Source organism: Mytilus edulis, chromosome 5 (assembly GCF_963676685.1).
Source record: "Mytilus edulis chromosome 5, xbMytEdul2.2, whole genome shotgun sequence".
Classification (NCBI taxonomy): Eukaryota; Metazoa; Mollusca; class Bivalvia; order Mytilida; family Mytilidae; genus Mytilus; species Mytilus edulis.
In genome coordinates, this window is record NC_092348.1 from 64,584,740 (window position 1) to 64,608,379 (window position 23,640).

At 28.2% G+C, this 23,640-nt stretch overlaps 1 protein-coding gene across 3 annotated transcripts in view; it reads right to left on the bottom strand.

Moving 5' to 3' along the window:
- LOC139524189 (core-binding factor subunit beta-like) overlaps window positions 1–23,640 on the bottom strand; it is a 40,583-nt gene that overhangs the window by 6,337 nt on the left and 10,606 nt on the right. The window contains exons 5-6 of one of the 3 annotated variants that reach the window (XM_071318817.1): window positions 22,875–22,994; window positions 18,348–18,406 (exon numbers count right to left, since the gene is read on the bottom strand). In XM_071318817.1, the coding sequence (XP_071174918.1) occupies window positions 18,348–18,406; window positions 22,875–22,994 (179 nt within the window). Of the gene's footprint in view, window positions 1–18,347; window positions 18,407–22,797; window positions 22,995–23,640 lie in introns of all 3 variants that reach the window. The other 2 variants (XM_071318818.1, XM_071318819.1) reach the window with 2 other exon arrangements.

Consider the following 23,640-nt stretch of genomic DNA (forward strand, 5'->3'; position numbering starts at 1 on the left):
ATTTTTTATTTAGTGTTTCATGAAAAAAAAGGCAAAGTTAATATAATAGAAATAAGGAAAATGTACTTCTGCTAAATATGTGACAAGCTTCAAATCTTCAATGAATAGTTCAATAATTCAAATTTTTATTTATCTCTTCAAGGTTATATTCATGGTAATTACGGTATTTTAAACTTGTCCTTTAAAGGAATACCTGTAATATTTGTGGTTTTCAGTGTAAACTTCAAGCTATTGTACAACAACTCAAGGCACTACATAACTCTATCAATTTCAATTTATTTATGTAAATTTATATCAATATAATGGTCAATTTTATACTTATTATCTATCAAAAATAATCAATGATGATTCATTTCTTTGTGTACACAAATTTACTAATTTTGCTGACTATGAATTTCAGCAGTATAGACAAATAAAAATGTATTATATAGATTATAGTAGGATATTATGCAGAAACAACTGAGATATATTTTTTTTTTTTTAAATAAAAATATTAAACAGGAAGCCATTTAAGCTAGACAGACAGACACACAGACGAGAAAGCATAATGCAGTCCTATTATCATAGGTTACAGGGGCATAATAATGATTATATGCAATGAAAGATTTTCTAAGGCTTTTTTGTTTGCATGCTGAAGTTCCAAAAAAATGAAAATCCCCAACAAAGATTTTGCACAAAGCACTGCACAATTTATATAATTCCTTATATCATATTTCACACAACACTTGTTAAAATGAAAAACAATCATATTTCAAATTTCTTCTCTTCCTTTGTTATAAAATTTTTACATTTCAAAAAATTTATTACTAATATCTATGACCTGTCTATATGCAATAAATAGTTTATCAGTAATAATGTATTTTACCTATAAAAACTAAGCATTGTACAAAATTGCAAGTAATCTTCATGTGGAGCAGATTATATTTCAAATCAAATAATAAATAATCATATAAAAATAAACACAATTTGGGAAATTTGACAATAAAATTTGAAAAAGGTTGTAAAATTAGAAACCAGGAAATGACTTCAAATCCTTAAACTATAAAACAGGACAAAATAACAGGGTATGATAAATTATATACGAATTCGGTACTAGGTACGATTAATGGTGTCATTCGGTACATGTACATCCCATATTCCTTTGACATCTTATTAATTTAAGGAGCTAAAGTGATTATTATGTCCTCCGGAGAATATCAACTGTTGATTGTGTCAACTTTCTTTTAATATGTTTACACGATGATAGTAAAACTTTACAATCTGAATGAATACTAATGAAAAGTTCAAATAAATCAAACATTAGTCATTGTGTACAACTATTGAAAATTGAAAATTTTTGAAATTTCATTATTTCCGTTTTAACATATATGTTAAATCTGAGTTTTAAAAAATAACACATTTTTCAAATAAATTAAATATTTCAAAACATTCTTAGATGCATAATTATTTAAAATAACAAATAGGAAAATCATTGCTATATAAATATCTAAATATAACCAGTATCTTGAAATAAGCTAAATACATGAGGGTACCTTTAAATAAAATCTTATTTTTTTTAGTTCAAATGTTCTTAACTTCTATTTAAAGATTTAAAAAAAAATCTAAATAATGATGTAATAATCATACTGATTAACATTCCCAAAAAATAAATTGTAAAAAATATGATTGATAAAAACTAAATCCTACACATTACTTAGCTTAAACAATAAGTTACTCCTACAGATCACACCTTCAGAATTTTTTTTTATTATTCTATAAAATCTTCCCTTTATTCTTTTCAAACTGCATTGACATGCATCAAATATGCTGAAAAGAATTTCAATAAATGGTATTTTACAATTGTAAACAGTGTGACAACCTAATTTGCGGGGGTGCAAACCTAAAATATGAATGAATAAAATCCAGTCAGTCATTTCTGACAGGTAATAGTTTTGAAATTTTAAAAACTCAAGGTTAATAAAATCTGTTCAAAATTTATTTATCTTATTGACTTTGAATATATGTGTAATTTACACATGTTTGTAATCTCTTCTATGATAATTTTTCTTCATGCAAATTATAATTTACACATTTGCAAATAAGAAAATTTATAAGGTTTGAAATATTTTTTATTATAATCCTTTACTATTTTAGTTTAATAGCAGAGATAAAAAAAAAATTAACCATATTGTTTGATCATTGTTTTTATGAATTATTGTAAAATTTAAAATATATTTCAAACAAAAAGAAATCTAAATCAGGTACTGTTATATAAAAAGCAATAGATTTTTAAAAACTTTGTGATAAACTGTTTTCAAAGACATCAAAGCTGTGAAGCAGACAAAAGTAAAAACAGAAATTGAAAAAAAAAGAAAGAAAGAAATTCCAAAATATTAGCAGAATTATTTAAGGAAAAACAAACAAAAGTTTCTAACGAATTTTTATAAAAAAAACTATTTAAATATCTATAAACTTATACATGTATAAGCAATTACATTGACTAAGCCTACTTTTAGTTCATTTTGACAAACAACAAAATGTTTTCAGATAAGATGTTTTTCTGCCTCAATAAACCATAATCCTGAAAATCTAACTTGAATTGCACTCACACATATCTCAAGTATATCGGAAATGAAATGCATTCTGGATATATTTTCAAAAGTGCATACCAAAACACTCGCTTACAATGTCTGTAAAAACGGATTTTCAACAAATGCGCATCATTTTTTTGTGGTGCAAAAACAATCAAATAATCACAATACCTTAAAAAGAAAGCTTTTTCATATTCCAAGTTTTGAAAAAGCCATATCAACTTTAAGAATCTTTAAAATTATTAGTACACCTTTAGTCAATAAATGTACATTTACCTTTTGAAAAAAAATATATGGTGTGGCCTAACTTTGGCCTATTTATAACTATTATGTAACTACTGTACAGATGTATGGATCATGATTTGTATCTAATAAAAACTTTGAAGTGACTATTTCAAAGCAGTTTTCTCATTTTTTCTTTAATAAAAATCATTTGACTAATAGCCATTTCAGATGTTTTTGTGAATGATAAAAATCACAGATTTCAAAGTGATATCTTTATTATTTCCATGCAAATTCATTAATGATTTTCTTTTATTTCTTTTATACAGGACTATATCAAATGTTTGTACAAGTATTGCACATGTAAACCAAAGATATACAATCTTAGGAATTAAATGCAAACCTTTCAAGCAAAAATATTGTATACGTAATGATCTTGTAGATGAGAAAATAGAAAACAAAATAACTCTGAAACCTAGGAAAGAAGTTACAAAGCCAAACATTTTCAAAAACATAAAGATTTCAAATTAAGTTAATATATTGGGGACAAGCCTCGAATCAATGAAATTTTTCTTTTCTCTTTCTTTCATTTAAAGTAAAGTTCTGTTGATTCATTAATTTTCATGGATTGAGGAAAACTAGCATTTTCATGGATATTTTATTTCATGGTTTTGCAAATTTCTGCATAAAAATGCAATAGATAATTTTTAATTCGTTGAACTTTTGAATTTGTGGTTCATCTGTTTCCAATTGAAACCTATGAAACCTGATATCCAAGGAATAATAATATATCCACAGTATTTCATAAAATGAGGTGCATGATCTTTCAATTTTTGTATAAGAACTTCAATCTTATGCATGAGAAGTTTCATGTCTCTTGCGTAGCAAATGCATTTTCCTGGACACAGGTCACATGCATTTCAGCTTGAGGGAAAGAACAAATTAAGACAGATACTAGAACTAACTTAATTGTAACAACTCATTGATGGGTCAATTCTTTATAACGGTGGTCAGTATTCATTCATTTAAATTGCATGACAAAAATACAAATAAAAGAATCAATTTGGACATCCGATAAATATTAATAAATATAGATATTTTAGAAAATTTGCAAATCTTTATGAATAAAAGAAAGAAGACATATTAAAACATTTTCTAAGTATGCAGTAGACAGGTTACACTAAGCGTGTGTCATTTTCAAAAGGTTACTAATCATCTAGAAGACCTTCAACAACTATTCACTCCCTGATTTTCATAAGGGCGGACAAAGCCATTGTCGGACAGACGTTGACAATTTTGAAAAATAATGATACAAAAGTTACAATAGTAATTGACCATTTTCTTTATTTGCTATAGATTTATAATTTTTTATGGGATGTAACTCCAAGCAAGTGTAAAATTGGATTTCCTGACTGTCCGTAAAGATCACACCATGGCTAATCCTCCGCGATGGACAAGTCACATGGTCCTTTCTTGGCATTGTAAATGAAGAGTAAAAGAATGGAATAATTTGAATGATGGACACGATTAGCTTTAATTGTCAATGTGTTTCATTTAATATTGTAGCAATAAGATGTTTTTTTCGGACCAGATGTAATCTCTAAACAAAAGTTCGACCAGTTGCCCCTCGTTGAAGAAGCCGTAAAAAGCATCTTTCTTCATTTGTGTGGACAATACTAGGGCCATTGGCCAATTGTAAAATGATACAAGGAATAAATATAAATCACTAGTTACAAAGAAAATTACTGAAAGTGAGACATAAACCAAACAAAAAAAACTCAAATATTATCTAAACATTGAACAATTCAAACTAATCATTTGTTTGCAATTCTTTCCAAATCTGTCAAAGTTTCGATAAATGTAAAAGATTTGTCTTTAAATACAATGAATCTATAGTTCCGGATTATAAATTGTCAGAATAAAGTTTAAATATAAGGACAAACAAACCATGTGATCATCTACAATAATATTTACAGTCATATCTTATAAAACTTATACACATCTTTTGATGTCACAGACAATTTATCAAAAGATGTCCCTTAAAGCATACAAGGCGTGCAAAATATTAAGTCTTACTGCACAATCCTTTTATATAGAAAAGATACTTATTGAAACATTAAGAAAAAATCAAAAAGAACCAGTACACAAAAAGCAACCAATCCTTAAGATACAATCTTTAGACCTGCATGAATGCTATTACTAGTTACAGTCCTTTCTGCTTGACTGGTCTAGGATAAATGATATCCTTTATCAGTATTTGTAGGTGTATTTGACTACTAAATCTATCCTTTAAACATCTTTTTACATTTATACATTGAACAAACATAAATCTGAACATAGAGACAGGTGTTTAAAGTGAAGGTCAATTCTAAATCCAAGGTCATTTCCTTATTAAGAATAAAGTGGAAATTCTAGGTATCAATTATTAAAGATATTTTTATTTTTATCTCTCAGATATATTTTTAATGCTTAAAAGACTTGTAAATCAAAGAAGTTAACTGCAATGTAAAAGCATTTAGTTTTTTTCGTTCAAAAACTAAGAGAATATAACAAGGATTTCATAAGATTTTCAAATATGGCATTTTAAACTATATATACAAAAAATATGAAAAGAAAATTTCAGCACTTTTGTGCTGACATGAATTATCATTGATATGGTTATATTTATAAATTAACTGTTTACAAAATTTTGAATTTTTGAAATACTAAGGCTTTTCTACTTCAGGCATAGATTACCTTAGCTGGATTTGGCCAAACTTTTAGGAATTTTGGTCCTCAATGCTCTTCAACTTCGTACTTTATTTGGCCTTTTTAACTTTTTTGGATTCGAGCGTCACTGATGCGTCTTTTGTAGACGAAACGCGCGTCTGGGGTATATACAAAATTTACTCCTGATATCTATGATGAGTTAATTTACTGAGGGGGTTTCATGCAAAATTTTTAATGGCACTACATGGATAAAACTAGAGGATTCAGAACATCTGTCAAAAATTCATAAACAAGAGGAGCAAACAACTTTTTAAAAGTAAATAATAATCAACCACTGAAACAATATTCAACCCAGTGGCGGATCCAGCCATTTTAAAAAGGGGGGATTCCAACTATATGCTCCCATTCAAATGCATTGGTTGTCCAAAAAAAAAAAGGGGGTTCCATTATGATATGTAATGCTTCATAATTTCCATAAAATCTTATTTTCTTCAAAAACTTATGGGACAAAAATATGACTATATAATTCATCCCATTGACCTATCTGTCCTCTATGTGTTTTTAAAATGCAATATTTATGCAAATTATGACATCTGTGATATACACATATACTAATTATATGTCAAAATTGTTTTGAAATTAATTTCATCTATTGATTTATTAATTAATGGATTAATACATCTGATGTATAATGGAAAGAAAAAAACACTCGAGTTTAAGGCAAGCCGATCCTAACTACCGGTAGATCCCACCTGATTATTACCTGAGAGTAAAGGTAACCATTTAATTTGTACTTTTCTGCTACTTGACTGATTTTTTTCCAGTTTAATGTTGCACTAACAGAATGTTTTGTGGTTTGGTATGTGTAAATACATATCAGACAACAGAGATATGGTTCATAACACAGTTGTTTACTGTTTATCTTGTTCTTTTAAGTCAACATTTTGACATTTTGTGGTAAATAGTCAATTATCTGTGATGATTTATCTTTGCAATGGAAAATACTTATGCTCTAGAATACATGAAAAACTGTTACCCAATGCTCTAGAATACATGAAAACTGTTAACCAATGCTCTAGAATAAATGAACAAACTGTTACCCATAGCTTTAAAATACATGATATAACTGTTACCTAATGCTCTAGAATTCATGAACATACTGTTACCCCATACTTTAAAATACATGAACAAACTGTTTTAAACAATGTTCTATAATACATGAACAAACTGTTACCCAATGCTCTAGAATTACATGAAGGAACTGTTACCCAATGCTCTAGAATACATGAACATGCTGTTACTCAATGCTCTAGAATACATGAACAAAATGTTACCCAATGCTCTAGAATACATGAACAAACGGTTACACAATGCTCTAGAATACATGAACAAACGGTTACACAATGCTCTAGAATACTTGAACATACTGTTACCAATGCTCTAGAATACATGAACAATCTCTTCACAAATGCTCTAGAATACATGAACAAACTGTTACCAATGCTCTAGAATACACTAACAAACGGTTACACAATGCTCTAGAATAATAAACAAACTCTTACCCAATGCTCTAGAATACATGAAAATACTGTTACCCAATGCTCTAGAATACATAAACAAACTATTTTACACAATGCTCTAGAAAACATAAACAAACTGGTATCTGATGCTCTTGAATACATGAACAAACTATTACCCAATGCTCTAAAATAATAAACAAACTGTTACCCAATGCTTTAGAATACATGAAAATACTGTTGACCAATGCTCTAGAAAACATGAACAAACTGTTATCTGATGTTCTAGAATACATGAACAAACTGTTGCCCAATGCTCTAGGATACATGGACAAAATGTTACCCACTAATATAAGACATATTTATAAATTGTTACCCAATGCTGTAAGATATATGAACAAACTGTTTCCCATTTACTTCAAGGAAACATGAATAAACTGTTACCCATTGCTCAGGATACATGAACATATTGTTACCTATTGCTCTTAGAAAATTTTCCATTAATTTCCAATCTTTGCAATATAAACCGTGGTTGACACATGCAACCTTGCTATTTACATTGAAATTGCATTTTTAGAGGGGCATTTATCTGTGCATAATTGGACTAAAAAGTGGACCTCTGTGAGTAGAACAACTTTGGACAAATAGATCATACATATCTTTATTATCCTAGAATAGAAGTTTCTATCCATTAATGAAAAGTGATGGTTTTCCTGTAAACAGAGCCTAATATATCCAAACCTTCAAATCCCATTGCTATTATTACATTTTTGTATCATCATGATTTATTTTTTAAAATCTCCCTTTTCTGAATAGAATTCTGTTATTATAACTTATTATTATAAAATAAACAAAAGTGAGAAAAAAAATAATATTAGAACAGATCTTATGACCATAATTTCTAATATTCTGTTAACTTTGTTAGAGCATATTGACCATAGCAAATTATCAGTTATATTATAGCATAATACCTGCCAAAGAAAAACATATTAAAACTAAATATAGAGGTAAAAATAAACGTTCAATCAACATTTGAAAGGAGAAAATTTAATCCATCATTTAATAATAGATCTCAGCGTATGTTATGCAATAAAAATAATTAAAAAAGAAACATTTCTTTTGTAATAACAGACTGTCATACTGAATCTTTAAAATCCTTTTTGAATAACAGAAATTGAAGAAACAATATTTTTATTATTCCAAATGTTACAAAAACTTGCTATTGTATTCTATACAATTGAAAAATGGTTATTTTTCATACTTTTGAGTACTTTCACAACTGAGAAGAAAGAGACACGTGGACATAATTATATAGGGAAAATGTGAAAGAATAAGTCACTAATACAATCTGTTATCCTGATACGCCTTAATGTTCTTATACCATACACAAAATACAATAAACCAGCGCTTTACTAAATTTCAATGACGATTAAATCAAAATGACGAAAAGCCAACATCATGTCTTGTATCATAAAAGGCACTATTTTATCTATTTTCTTTAGGAAATCATGAATTACTATAATATATGCTAATAATAACATGATTCCATTATGCATGCTTAAAATTTCATACCTGCCTTACGGCTTATTCTGATAAACATTTAACCTTGCTCACAATAGCATAAAAAAAATATCTTCTGCATCACAATACTAAATAACCTTTCCTCTGAAAACTATTAGAACCCTTAGAGTAATAAACTGCATTGATGTTGGCTAATTAAAGGAAAGCTTGACACCCATTTCAATTTTAAATCTTTCTATCCGTCCATAAAATTAAATAGTATGACAGAATTCAATACATTATTTGTCATGACAGGTGACTTAAACATTATCAAGCAAATAAAAAAAGCAATACCGGTACGTTTAAATTCTGCCTATATACTTTACATCTGATCGGAGTGTGCCGGACACACGCCATTACAAAAGACTTGCTATTACATCTACACCATAAAAATCTATGTTACGCCTATAAGGACACAGTGCGGGCAATTTTTTGTAGTCTTCAAACAAAGATAATGGGGTAATGTTATGAGAGGACACCCTCGGGTGATCTGGTCCTGTATTGATGAGATTTTATAGTTATTTTGTGTTCTGGACATAGTGTAGTCCTTTTGTCATTTTTTCATATTGAGTCAACAAAAGCGGTACATTAATAGAAAAATTAAAGGCGATATAAAAAAAAGTTTAATGCTCATACTTTTATTGCAGATTGTCATTGTCCCATCACTAGTTTTGATAACATGATAATTTTTAATTGGCTTTTTAGCACATCTCTCGGTTTACTGTTTTTACAAATGGCTTCAATTCTTATCATAATAGACGACCGCTATAACTTCTATTATTACACGTAACATGATATTGTGTTGTGTATCAAACATATGAATTATAAACATTAGGCAACCTGTTTCAATATTTTTTACAATATTTTTCTGTTCTTTCTGTCACATTTCCTGGCATTTTTTTCGCCTTCTAAAAATGCCAAACTATGATGTATGCGTTTAAAAATGGCAAATATGTATTGAATTTAAATTTTTAATGTGGATTTTATGAAAAATCAGACATTTTAATCAATTAGTAAAAATTTTGTAGAATGCATTTTGCTTTTTTAAAGGGTTCATTTTTATTTCTCCAAATCTTTCTACAAGAATGTAAAAATGATCAGAAAATGAAAACTGATAAATAAAATTATTCAATCTGTTTGCCAGTTATATTATTATTGTCAGGAGATAAGAACTTTATTTTCATTTTTTCATGCAAATAGGAAGAGTAACTCTTAAAATATTTTTCTCTTCAATGTGTACATGACACAACTCTGCACTTTTACCCGTCTAAAATGGATAAGCCATAAATAGTGAATACAGGACTGACCTAAAGCAAAATTGCTACAAGGAAACTCTCAATTTCATGTGATTTAACTGAGGACCTTGTGATGATGATGTAAATTGGAAGGTCAAGCAGCAGTATAGATATACATACAGCAGTCTTCTGAAGTTTGACCAGTGGTCCTATATGGTAAATTGAATGTTGTTTGCTTAACACTTATACCATAAGCCATAGAAGATCAAAAGCACAATTTCAAAGCTAAATTTCACTAAACCCTCATTGAAAAAAGATTGAAACAAGAATTTCACAATTTCCATATCTTATCTTAGCATGAAATACAGCAGCATAATTTTGCTGATTTTCTTTTCATGAATACTCTTTTTAACAAATAAGAAAATTTTACTGAAACAACACAAATTATTTAAAATTAGTAAAATTCAAAATATTTCCAATTTCTTGGAATTCATAATATATTATCATGGTTCACAAGTTTTTCTTTTGTAGGTATTCTCAAATCTTTGACACCTCATTGAAACTACTCTTATACCAGACATTTGCAATTTAAAATAAAGTGTGCTTTAAAAAAAACTTCAGAACAGAGTTGACATGAAACTGCCAAGATTTTTTAATTCTTTAATTTAACACTACATTTGTACTTTAAGTAGTTGCCTTGGAGTTTGATACTTGTGATGCTAAAAGGGGGAATTTAAATAAATTAAAAAATTCTTAATGATTTCTTAAGAAGAAAAAAATTGTGAAAAGCATATTTAATGTCTTCTTAACCGATTTGAAAAAAATTGCATCATTGGTTTCTCGTTGATTTGATCTTTTGTATGCACTAACAGGCTCCTTAAGAATTTTATTAAGCTTGTTAACACATTGCGTTAGGAAATGCAAGTGCACTGTTACATGGTTATATCAAATCATTATGTTAACTAATTTAGGCAATTAAATATAATATCTCCCTTGATAGAATTGTCAACAAGAAAACCGTGTGGCTAATCTCTTACATAAACAGACTAACGGGATGTGCATACAACTCAATGCATATTTAATAAAAATGCAATAAAATTGCATTCATATCTCAATGATCTTCCACGGACCAATATCATTATACCAGCTCATAATTACATTTTAATTCATACTGACATTGTACAAAGTATCATTTTGTGTTTATTTAATTGAGCAAGAAGGGGGTTGAGCAGTTTATTTTTCTCAATTTGAAACTAGAAATTAATTTAGTTATGTCAGGATTACTTAATATGATTAATGACCATTCCATCTTTTCAATGACTAAGATTTTCTTTCAAAATATAAACTTATACTCCTTTTTACCCCAAAGTAGTTAATTATATTTACGGGTTAGGATTTTTCATAGGGTTTTCTCATGTGACTATGAAATGTATTATGTTTAAAGTCCTAAATCTTGCATGTAACATCTATAAATCATTTTTAAAATGTATATATATATAAAAAATAAATATCTGATTTAATAATGCACAAAAATAAAACAATGTAAAATCACTTAAAATTTGAATTAAATTCAATTGCAAAATGTGTGGTATAAAAAAAAATGTATTTACTTCATTAAAAATTAAAGCTGAGATAGTTCCATTTTATATTTTTATTGTGTGGGTGCAGAAATGCATTAAGAATACCATCCTTATTTTAAAAGTATTAAATGAAACTTCAATTACTATAGATTCCTTTAATTTCATGGGTAATTAAGGAAATATTTTTGCGCAAACATAATAGTTTCATTGTTTGACAAATTCTACATACTGAAATTTTTATATCTTTATAAACTTTTAAATTTGAAGTTAATTTTTACTCATCAAATACAAAAAAATTAATACTGTGCGAAAACAAATGAATAGCAATTTGGCCGTCAAAAGAACATTTTAAAATACTTTAGCCTAGTAACATGTAAGGGCAGTCAGACATACTGTTCCTCCTACCAAGTTTTGGGCGATATCTTTTTGCGCCAAAAAATAACTCATTAGCGCCACAACTTAATTGCGCCAATACTTCTTTTGCGCCAACTAATTTTCAAAACTATAGGTATTATTTGCGCCAATAAAATAATATCTAATTGTGCCAATTTTATTTATTTTAATATATAACAACTAAATAATTAACTTTCCTCCTCCTTTATCCGGGCTTGGGAAATCTACATGACTTAATAACGACTTCTGGAAAAAAAGTCTCTTACTGTTTTGTGCATTCTATTTTCAAAATCTAGATGAATGGTGGTATTAATTTATTCAAGGTCAGATTAATCTTCTTGCAACTTTAAACAAGTAAGGAACACATTTTCTTGTAACAAGCTTTTGATTTTGACGGCAACAGACATTTGTTTCATGAATATGATATAATTATCCATTCAAAATAATTGTACACGATTCATCTATGAATACATGTAACCTAGCACAACACGACTTTATTTCTCCAGTTTTCTTTACAAATGCTGACGGAATTTTTGTTCTTCAACAATGATGACCGGTTTTCCTCTATCAGACTCTATTTTCTTGATAATATTAATTTATGATATAGGTAAAAAATATTTACAGGTAAATGTGGCGCAATTTCATTTCATTTATTTGCGCAATTAATACTATCAAAATAAAAGAGAGTGGCGCAATTAATACCTTTTCAGTAATGCAATTGGCGCAAATTGATTCTGCCCCAAGTTTTATTGCTACCTGATTCATCATAATTTATGTGAGAAATCTATCTAATTAAGACTTGAATGGTAGAAATAAACCTATACTTTTTAAATTTTGATAATATGTAATTAAATTAACTAATAAAATTAGCTGTTGTAGTATTATGCATATAAATGCTATTCTGATTTGACTGCATTGGTAAACCAAAATCTGCCTGGTTTGGGTTTTTGAAGTTTGAACAAGAACAGATGATGTTGTGTAAACAAATTAAACTGATAGAGATTCTAATCCTGAACAAATAGTGACTTTTGTTATCTAACTAGACATTTTTGTAATAAACAATTTACTATCTTTGATTAAAATCAAATTTATATGCAAAAATGAATTTCATCCAAATAAACATCAATTTTATCAGTTTTTACTGGAAAATTAATACATGAATAATGACATTTCACAGATCTTGACCACAATTTTATTATTCCTGATCACGTAAATTTATGCAATAAAACTCATTTCGGAACAGTTTGGGACAAAGGTCCCACATCTCAACAAAGAATTTTCCAACCTATTAAATTTTGTCCATGACATACTGCGGACAAGAAAAAAAAAATATAATTAAGTTTTTGATCTAATGAAAACATTTTCATAATGTCCTCACTATGGATAATTATCTGATTGTAATATCCTCTTCACTTTCATAATAAAACCTTAAAAAAACTTGTTAAAAATCTATGTAACCCCCACGGTGACGAAAGATGTTCATCGAAAAAAATGATTCCACAAATCTTCCTATTATGGACAGTCTTGCCCTCACGTTTGTTTGTTGTCAATCAGTATTATAACCCACTTCAGATAAATTATTTCAAATTTCTATTTTATTATTCAATGATAATAGACTAGTTTTTTCCTCAAGGACCAACATGGAATGTTTGTAATACAAGTTGCATTGTCCAGGCATAAGGTTGTTCAATTGAAGGACAATAGGGGTCATTTTGTCGCATCTGTCTAGCAAGATGAAAAGAAATTTACGTCAAATTTAAAAACTATTTAAAATTATAAATATGAGTTAAGAGCCCTCCTGAGGATTTTTTTCAAAACAAAAGACTGTTTGAAGTCTTTGCATCATCAGAGAAAAATCAAAATTAAAAATTCATGTTTTTTTATGTAATTCCCCGCTCTGACCTCTTAATGTTAATCGGACAAAGTTTCTGAACTTAATTTAAGGGTACCCTGATGTCTTTAAAGATTATGCATCAAGCTTGAAATATTGAATATTAATATGAAATTAATTTGATCAAAAAAACATATTCACCTTGCAGGCCTGTTTTATTCTTTGAGGTAGGTCTAATTATCCCTTTATAGAAGTAATTTAACGATAAAGATCATCTGTGCATTGAATATTTATGCAAAAAATTGTATTCAAATTTATTCATTATGTTTCAATATTTTGACTTCAATTTATTCAATCATATCATAAATTATATGGTGTTGAATTTCTTAGACGATATTTTAATTTAAGACTTAGGTTTATTAAACCATGATAACTTTTTATGTAAACTCATCTTTCACAGAACAGTAAAAGAAGCTGGATACAAATGGAGAAAATGGTAAAAGAAGCAATCTACAAATGGATAAAAACCCTCAATTGAATACTTATGATTTTTTATTAAAAGTTTAAACACTGAGCCTTGATTTCCTCATACATTGCTGCTTTTCTTTAAGGTCAAAATGAAAGGCCCATTATACTGATATTAACTAGATATCATTTATACTATGATTTGTTAAGACTTTGGTACTTTTATGGGTAATAAAGGTCTCTGAAATACAGTATTTTGATAAAAAAAAAAAAAAGACAATTTAAAAAAAAATCTATAGCAAAGAGTAGTTATGATGCAAAGCTATCTAAGTAAATTGATTTTTAATTTTATGAAAGATAGATTCTCTTATGGTTGGGGCCTGTTATCTAACTCCCACGTGAATAGATATTTTTCGTATCACACCATACGGAGTGTGATATGAAAAAGTGATATCAAAATTACATTAATTTGATGATCCCTAGACGATTTTGGTAAATTTTACTTTAAAAAATTATAAATATCTGTCATAAGTAAACAAGTACGCGTTGCAAAGAAAAACGGCCGTAGCAACACAACTCGTAACAAATAGGCCATGCACATACAACTTTTTGCCATAAGAGAAATAGGTTTAACAACTTGTGAGAATTAGATATCGCTTGATATCAACTCTCGTTATTTAATTTCAATAATAATAAACTCGCCATAGGCTCGTTTATTATTATTGAAATTAAATAACTCGAGTTGATATCAATCAATATCTAATTCTCACTCGTTATGAAACCTATAATTACAAGTGATCACTTTGTTAAAGCTGATTTTTAATATAAAATTCATGTTTTAAATATTAACTTTATTTGACTTAACAGGATGATCTACCTAATACAGTGAAAAAGTAAAATGCAAAAAATATTTAATTAAACTCGGATGCATCTTTTATGAATTTTTATCCATATATCAATCTTTTGTTATCCTCAAAAAACCTAAAATTTAAATGATCTGAATTTAAAATCCATTAATTTTACATTATTTTAACTAATTTGGAAGATATGATTTATTAAAAGTATTTGCTACTTGAAATTTGTTTGAAATATTCTACAACGAACGTTTAGACAAGTGACATCCTGTGATATAGTATTATAAAGTTTGTTGACGTCAATGATTACAAAAGTAACATTGTTGATTGTAATTTTATTATATTTCTGGTTTTATATAAAAAAAATATCATTTATTATAAAAGTATGACTTTAATGAAACTGTAGAATTTTTTATGCATTTGGACTTTAAAAATCTAAATATTGTCACTTCAGAAACCAACGTGTGCATTTATTTTTTCAAATCATCAAATCATGGAAAAAATATGAGATCTATTTATGTGAAGAAACTGATTATGTTATCGTAGAAGGTGTATAATTTCGACATTTTCATCTCAAATTACTATGGTCAAGAACTGAATTTAAAAGTAATCTTAAAAAATTCCATATTATTATTTTACTTGAGCTCTGACTTTGTCTTAAAAATTTATCCTTTATAGAATTCTAACAACTTTATAAAATGATAAGGCAAAGAATTTGATTCCCTTCATATCGAAGGATTGGTACGGTATTATTATTACAAATTCAATCAACCCCTTTAAACACCCGATCATCTACAAATGTTCTTTTCATGTTTGATCATTCATACTTCAATAACCTTTCCAGAAAAAACTAATCTATCACTACAAAAAATTTGGTCATTTCTTAAAAATGAAGGACATTTTATATCAAAATTTTGTAAAATTTGTTTGCTTAGCCATCTTAAAGAAGATCGAGATAAATGTATTTTTTGTTATCAGCTGTCTGTAAGTTAAATGATCTTTGTCATCAAACATGTAAAACTCGTGATTGAATCACAACTTTTGTCCAAGAAAGGATCAAAAGTCAATATTATTAAACATTTAAATCAATTTTGATGAATATCAAAATGTTTTAGAAATAAGAAAATATTATGGTTGTTTAATAGCAAGGTTTCAATCATTGCCTTAGCGAAAATATTCATTAATTTTCTATAAAATATATTTTTTTCTGTTAGTTTTAATTACCATCTCTTTAGATGTTATGAACTGTGTTTTAGCAAGTATTTATGAACACATTAAAGAGTAAATTGACCTTCGTAAAAAGAAAAAAGTTTCCTTACACAAAGAATCGTTTCTCAAAGATTTATTATTTAGTAATGTATAATTCCATCAAATGGATTTTTATTAATTTTTGTTCTAGCGTGTGGCTAAATATTTAAAGATAAATTAATAGCTATTTTGTGTGGCTAAGTAATAATTCTGAACGGTTTTATGTTATGGAACCTTTGAACTTGCTGTTTCGTACAGCTACTTAAAATCATGAAAGGATCTACCACAAATTTCATTCCTTTTCATTTATTAGTCATAAGAAATTCTCAAATTGATTTTTAGTAGTTTTCATATCTTAGTTTTTATCTTATCTAAAAATTTATTGAAAACATAAAATTTGAGATGGAGTTACTGCTGCATGTAACAAGACACTTTATAAATTCTTCAATTGAAAAAAAAAAAGCACCATTCATATGGTAACTTAATTGAACTGGCTTTTTATGTTAAACGTTTACCTGTTTCCGAGGGCGAGATTGTTGTTACAAGTTAATTATAGGGGCTTTAACAGATGGATCCAAGAAACGAAAAAACGGAGACAATATTTCATTACATTTCAGTGTACTGGGATGTTGACAAAAAACTCAATGATATTTAAATAAAAAAAGCGTTTATGACGGTCATCAGAATTTTTTACGAATAAATAATCTCATATGCAAACAAACAAATGCAAATTCTGCATATGTTGAATATGTCTTTACAAAATAATGGCAGAATTTCTAACAGTAAACAGTTTTTATCATAATTATTTTGGCATCAAAATTTTACATGTGAAATAAATTTCTGCAGCTTTAATTTTCAATAAAAATTCACTATTTTGTGTTGTTTTTATTGGCAAAAGTTTCAAATATTCATCATTATTTAATAATATTATTCCTTATGATTGAAAGGCCTACTTAGGAAATGGAATTTTCTGTCTGTGCATTAAAATAATATTGGTAATATAACAAAATAACAGAATTTTAATAAACTTTTAAATAAGGGAGGCTTACATATATTTTAAATGAACATAGTACAAAACAGAATGTCGCAATATTGTTTATAACAGGAAAAAAAATGAAAAAATACATCTATGAAAAAGTATTTCCCTACTATAGATTGATTGACCCTTTTAAAAAAAAACCAGAGGCTCCAAGTACTTTTTGATATTTGAATTAGTCATACTGTTCTGAGTTGCTGGAAAAACTTCATTGTGAGTTCATAAGCTGTATGCAGATAAAGATTATGATAATTTCCCAAGTTTGACTTAAAAAGAAAATCTACCAATAAGTTGGTTAATTGCATAACATGAATTATAGATTTGAAATAAAATTGATTCATTCATTCATTCATTGTCGGTGTTTTAAATGCCACTTTCAACACTATAGCCTTTCTCATAGCTGTCAGTTTTTATAGGACAAAGTCAAGACTGCTTAAGAGAACACACCCTAAGGTTAGTTGTTTGTTTGGTTGAGTTACCCATAGATGTAATACCCATCTGCATCTATGAGTTACCCAATCCAACTTGTAAGAAGATACCTTTGATACAGATCAGCTCTAGTAAAATTGGTCAAGTGTTTAATTTAAGACCTATTACAACAGTCAAATGGCAATGCAAAGCTTCAACAATAGCTCACATGACCTCAGTCAATGTGAGCTAACTGAAATCAGCAAACATAAATGTATATTCCCTGAAAGTAGCAATATAGCAATATATACAACTAAAACAATAATGCAAAATCAAAGCATTGTAAAACACAACGAGTCCATGCCCACAAACCAAAGTCACTACAAATAACTAATGCACTGTGATCGATGTAGCCCTATAACTCAACATTAAATCAGCCTTAAACATATACATAGAGCTTGGAAACTTAAGTGACAAAATAACCTTTTGAATTTATATTAATTGGCTACTTCACCTTTATGCAAGTTTTAAAACAACATTAGATTTTTTTTTAAATACCAAACCAGTTAGAGAATTTAATGAAGGTCATATACACATTTGTAATAATTGTAATGAGCAGAAAAACTCCAAGCATAAGAGTATGTTTAAGGGAAGTAATTGTTTTTCACATTATGGCTGAACATCACAATGCATTACTAAGCAGACAAACAATTTCTTACTTTCTAACTGGAGGGTCAGCAATCATTTTGGTACCTCTGGTTTGTGTGGATGAACTCACCTGTGTTAGGAGACAAGCGGATATATTAATAAAGAATTTGGTGAGGTGGAATACACAGGAAGAAGCTCTTTTTTACATTCAAGTTCCAAATAAATTTGATAAATATTTTTTGATATTTGATTTTAAAGAAATCAAGTTATCTTCATTCTCCATGCAAATTTTAATGTTTATAAAACGTAAGGTTAACTTCATTTATCAATTAAAACGTAATCAACAAATCAACATTTACTTGAAGAATTTGAAAACAAATAACTTTAAGCCTACCTTTGAATCGATTTTATCTTTTTAAATTAATCTAAAGTATCTTCATGCAAACTATATACAGCTAAAAATGAACATTTAAAGCCAAACATTTTCATTGTGCATTATAAACTACAGACTAGCAGGTTTGTTATAGAAACAAGTTTTATTGTAACTAATTTTCTTGTAAAAGATCAGCAAGAACTTTTCCTAGATCTATTTTAGCATATGAAAGGTCCTTATATGAACATAACTCAGGCTAAGAAGCTTGTTTCTGGCGATTTTTTTCCTTAGATTTAACTTATAACTGGTCTTCAAATTTAAACAAACCATTTGCAAAAAAACCCGGTTAACACATACTTGTGGTTTTAGTTGTAAATAGATTTAATATTATGAAGCTTTTTGTACATTGGCGGAAAGCTATGCCTTGTTTGCAAATTCCTTTTTTCAAAAACTAATACAATTAGTAAATTACCCACAAACAAATTAATTGAGATATTTCAGTATTTTTTAACAGAAAAAAAATCTAGAAATTTATTTCTTATATGAAATAAAACAAACAAGCAAAGTGACCAAAGCCAATATTCCTTGACCAATAACATAGTACATTACAATGCCAGGCAATGTTGAACTACATGTATGAGAATGATTTGAGGTCTATGTATCGCTGTCAGAAAAGTTAATTTAGCCTTAATTATACTATGTAATGTATAATTTATGTAATTGCTAAAGACCTTCCGGTTATGTACAAATGGGAGGAGTCTTTAATGTTGGTTTTATTTTTAGCATATGATGTACCTTAAATGTCACACGAAATTTATGCTAAAATTATATCAGATCTATGTTTGCTTAAAAAATAAAATTGAGAATTGAAATAGGGAATGTGTAAGAGACAACAACCGGACCAAAGAGGAGAAATCAACTGAAGGCCACCAATGGGTCTTCAACAATGAAGGTAAATCATACACCTAGAGTGGCCTTCAGTTGGACCTTAAACAAAAATGTGTACTAGTTCAGTGAAAATGAACGTCATACTAAACTCCAAAACATATAAATGAACTTAAATAAAAAAAAATACAAGATTAACAAAGGTTAGAGGCTCCCGACTTGGGACAGGCGCAAAACATTTTTATTAATCTGTTGGCCATTTAAGTATTCTAATTTACTGGACATCAAAAAGACTCCCATTAAAGATTTAAATGAGCTCATGTCTGTTTTTCATTGTAATGGAATTCAATAAATAAATCTTGTTGTCCAATAAAGGAATTAATTTTACTCTTGAGTGTGATCTCTATTAACAAGGGCAGTATAATTATAGTATTGGTAACATAAAAAATACATTACACCATTCTAAGAATAAAAGAGCAATGATGAACGTACCTATAGATGCCCAGGTTAAAATGATTTCGGGTTTTCTTAAATGTTCTTTTACAGATGATATCAGATATGTCATTATCTGTCGTAATTGAATAATGTATAACATTGGTGAAGAGGGATTTAATTATTTTTTTGATAAAAACCTCTTGCTTAACATGTTTCTCAGTTAAAGTTTAAAAAAAAGCAAACACACCTTGAAATCTAGTTAAGTAAATTTATGAAAAGCAAGAAAGTTTGTCTGGGTTTTTAATAATTCATCTTTCTGCTTAATTTGTCAGTAAAACATAAATGCACAACTTCCTCTCTCAAAGCAAACACAATATAAAGCAATTGCTTGCCTCTTAGCAATATGCAAACGTTTACAAACCTGTTGTTAAAAGTAAGTCAGACCAATGCTCATTTGCATATCATTTAAAAGATTTAACATATTAAATACCCCAAATTTCAACTTTTTACAACCGGTCTTATGAAAATTATATAATCTATTACCGCTGAATATGGATTTATATTCTTCCGTGACTTACATTGTAAAGATGTGTGAACAAAAACATCACAAAGTTTACTTCGTTTACCAATGCAGCAATTGATTTACGACTTTTGGGGATATTTATGTATAATTTAATTTTAGTGCAAAATACTTAAAAGTGTATTTTTACCTTTCAAAAGTTCTTAACTCGTTTAAAAAAAAAATCTAGTCTATTGTTCAACTGATATAGCACTAAAAATAACAATTGTTTGCCAACGACCATTTATTTCCATATCTGTTGTTAGTCTAAATCAAGGGGAATAATTCAACCAGAAACCCTTTACTTAATATAGTAAATGTCTAAAATATTTTGATGTATGATATAAAAAACACAGATGGTTATATTCAATTGATACGAGGAGAAAATAAAATAATAATTTCTATTGCTGAAGAATACATAATGTTGTAAGATTTATTATCTTAATGTACCAATAAAGAATTGAATTTCAACATTTTGATGAAAATTTCCAAAAGTTTACTTTTTATGCTAAGGAAAAAATATTGAAAATTCCATTGTTAAATCACTTATTATAATGACCTATTTACCTTACTGGAAATAAAATTGAAATATGAATGCATAAATAGAAATGTGAAATAATAAATATTTCAATCTTTTGAATGCAGGTGCTGCAAAAGGAGACAATAAACCTGGTCATGTGCCCCTGTCTGTAATAGGGACCACAACAAAAGAACTGAAAGCTTGAACAAAGAAAAGTGTGGACCACTTACAAGATGCATGCACTGAAAAACAAAAAAAAAGAAGACAGAATAAAACAAAGAAGAAAATAAAGAGTTCAACAGTTTTTATTTAACATTAAAACATAATTTGTGTACAACCTTGTCATTATAAAATATGAAACATAAAACAAAACAATAGTGACAGTTTATCTTTCAATGGGAATTTTATTGTTCAACATGGGAGGTAACTCTAAATTTATTAGAAGAAAATATTGATTTTTCTATCAGGAATATTCTTCAAGGAAAAAAGCCAAACTGTTTGACTTAAATTCTACATAAGATGCAATTATGCGACTAAAAAACAGGTCTACTGCTTTTCAGACGTCTCATTTATAGAATAAATATGGACTGCAAATAAATCGGCAATATTATCAAATGACTTTGTTCATGTAAAACAAAACTAGCAAAACTCAGATCATCATGGTCAAAGACAACAGATTTGACCTTTAAAACAGGCAAATCTGATTAAAGACTTTACGGTCATGATCTTTGCGATCACAGCCTTTTATGTTTGGAAAAAATTCTACAAATCTATATACATCAAATTGCATCGGAACTGCATTGCATATACATTTTGGTAAGGCATCTTTAGTGGCTTCTATGTACACATAATATAAATATATAAAAATTGACTAGAGAATCATAAATTATTGTCAACAAACATACAATAACAATATTTAGGATGATTACGATAAAATGCTTGTATGTACAATGATGATAAAACAATATCTATATACTCTCAAATAATAACATGCATTAAAGACGAGATCTCTACAACATAACAGAAATAGTTTTTTTTGTTCAGAATTAGACTTTACAATATTCAATCAACTTGGAGAATACAACAGTTTACAACATATATATAGGAAGGAAGAATTGAATATCATGATTTTTAAGGTCAGAAAAGTTACACTCAGAAAGAAGGGACAAATATAAAATAACTGGAGTAATCTGTCTGAAAGACTTGAATGAGGGCTTAAATCAATTTTGTAAGTATATGTAGGACTTTTGATAGAACAAGTTTATCATTCAATTGAATTAGAAAATGATTTGATAAATTGTATTAAGTAACCATAACGGACACAGAAATCTAAAAATTTCCTAAAATAGCACTTCTTTTTCAATTCTAGAAGAATTTCCAACAAATAAAAGCATTTTTATTGTAAAGCCTGTGTTAAACTTTAAGTCCTACAAATCAAAGATTCTTTGCCAATACTATAACCAAATTGCAAGACTTATTTCATCATTTTCAAGCTAAGTTTTAATTGATAAATAAACAAGTGTATACTGTTAAAAAAGGGTATCACTTAATCATTTTTTTGAAATCAAGAGATATATATATATAGAAAAGCAAAAATTGTAAATAAAATATATAAAAGATTTAACTTAATAAGGAAAAATTTTCATAATATATAAACAAATGAAATGTAAAATACATTCAAAAATTGATAATGAAGAATTTGAGCATGAGGCAAGTTTTCATGCGAATGAGCAAATGAAGATCACATACACCTATCACACACAACAATGTATACAACATGGCTATGACTTCCGTTCTTCAGAAAAGCACAACAAGGCTTCAACTACCTCTGCCTCTTGTTCAGCTCTTCGGTCTTGTTGATCACGATATTGTTGTTGTCGAATTTCAAAGTCTCGTATTCTTCTGTTATATTGTTCTACTTGTTCTCTGAGCATTGCATCTTCCGCCTGAAAAGGGGAGGTAATTCTAGAATTAAAATTTAAATCACAGGGCTTTTTTATAATTTAATTCAAACTAGATACTGTTAGTCACTGTGAGTTTTTTTTCAAGTTAAGTTTACAAAGAGCATATGTCCTCCCTTGAAAAGCTTTATTTCAAATCACTTAATATGCAATGCCATTAGTTTTTTATCTGAAGAGTAATGGGTCTCACACATGATTTGGTTTAACATATCCAAATAACTTTTTTATTAAGAATGATTCAAACGTTAAAACTCCAACTTCTGCAGACCCTATGTGTCACCTGGAGCTTATAAATGGTATTATTTTCATTCTATTATGTAAGCCCTTGCTGGACATGTGCCGGGCAGCACTAAAATGCATCATCTGCATCCAAAAACATGACTGCGGCATATGCATTTAAGATGCAATCCTTGAAAATTTCAAAACAATGGGATAAAATATGGCTAAAAAATTCAATCAGCTGCTTTATGAAATGTGTTGCTAATTCCAAACATCAAAGAAAATGAAATTTTAATTAGTTTGAAGTTATTTTTTTGTCTTTTAACTTCTCCTGCAGGCTTTTTGCATCCATACTGCATATGGTAGTTCTGGGCTATTATTACAAGATATAGTGCAATAAAATAACAAAATG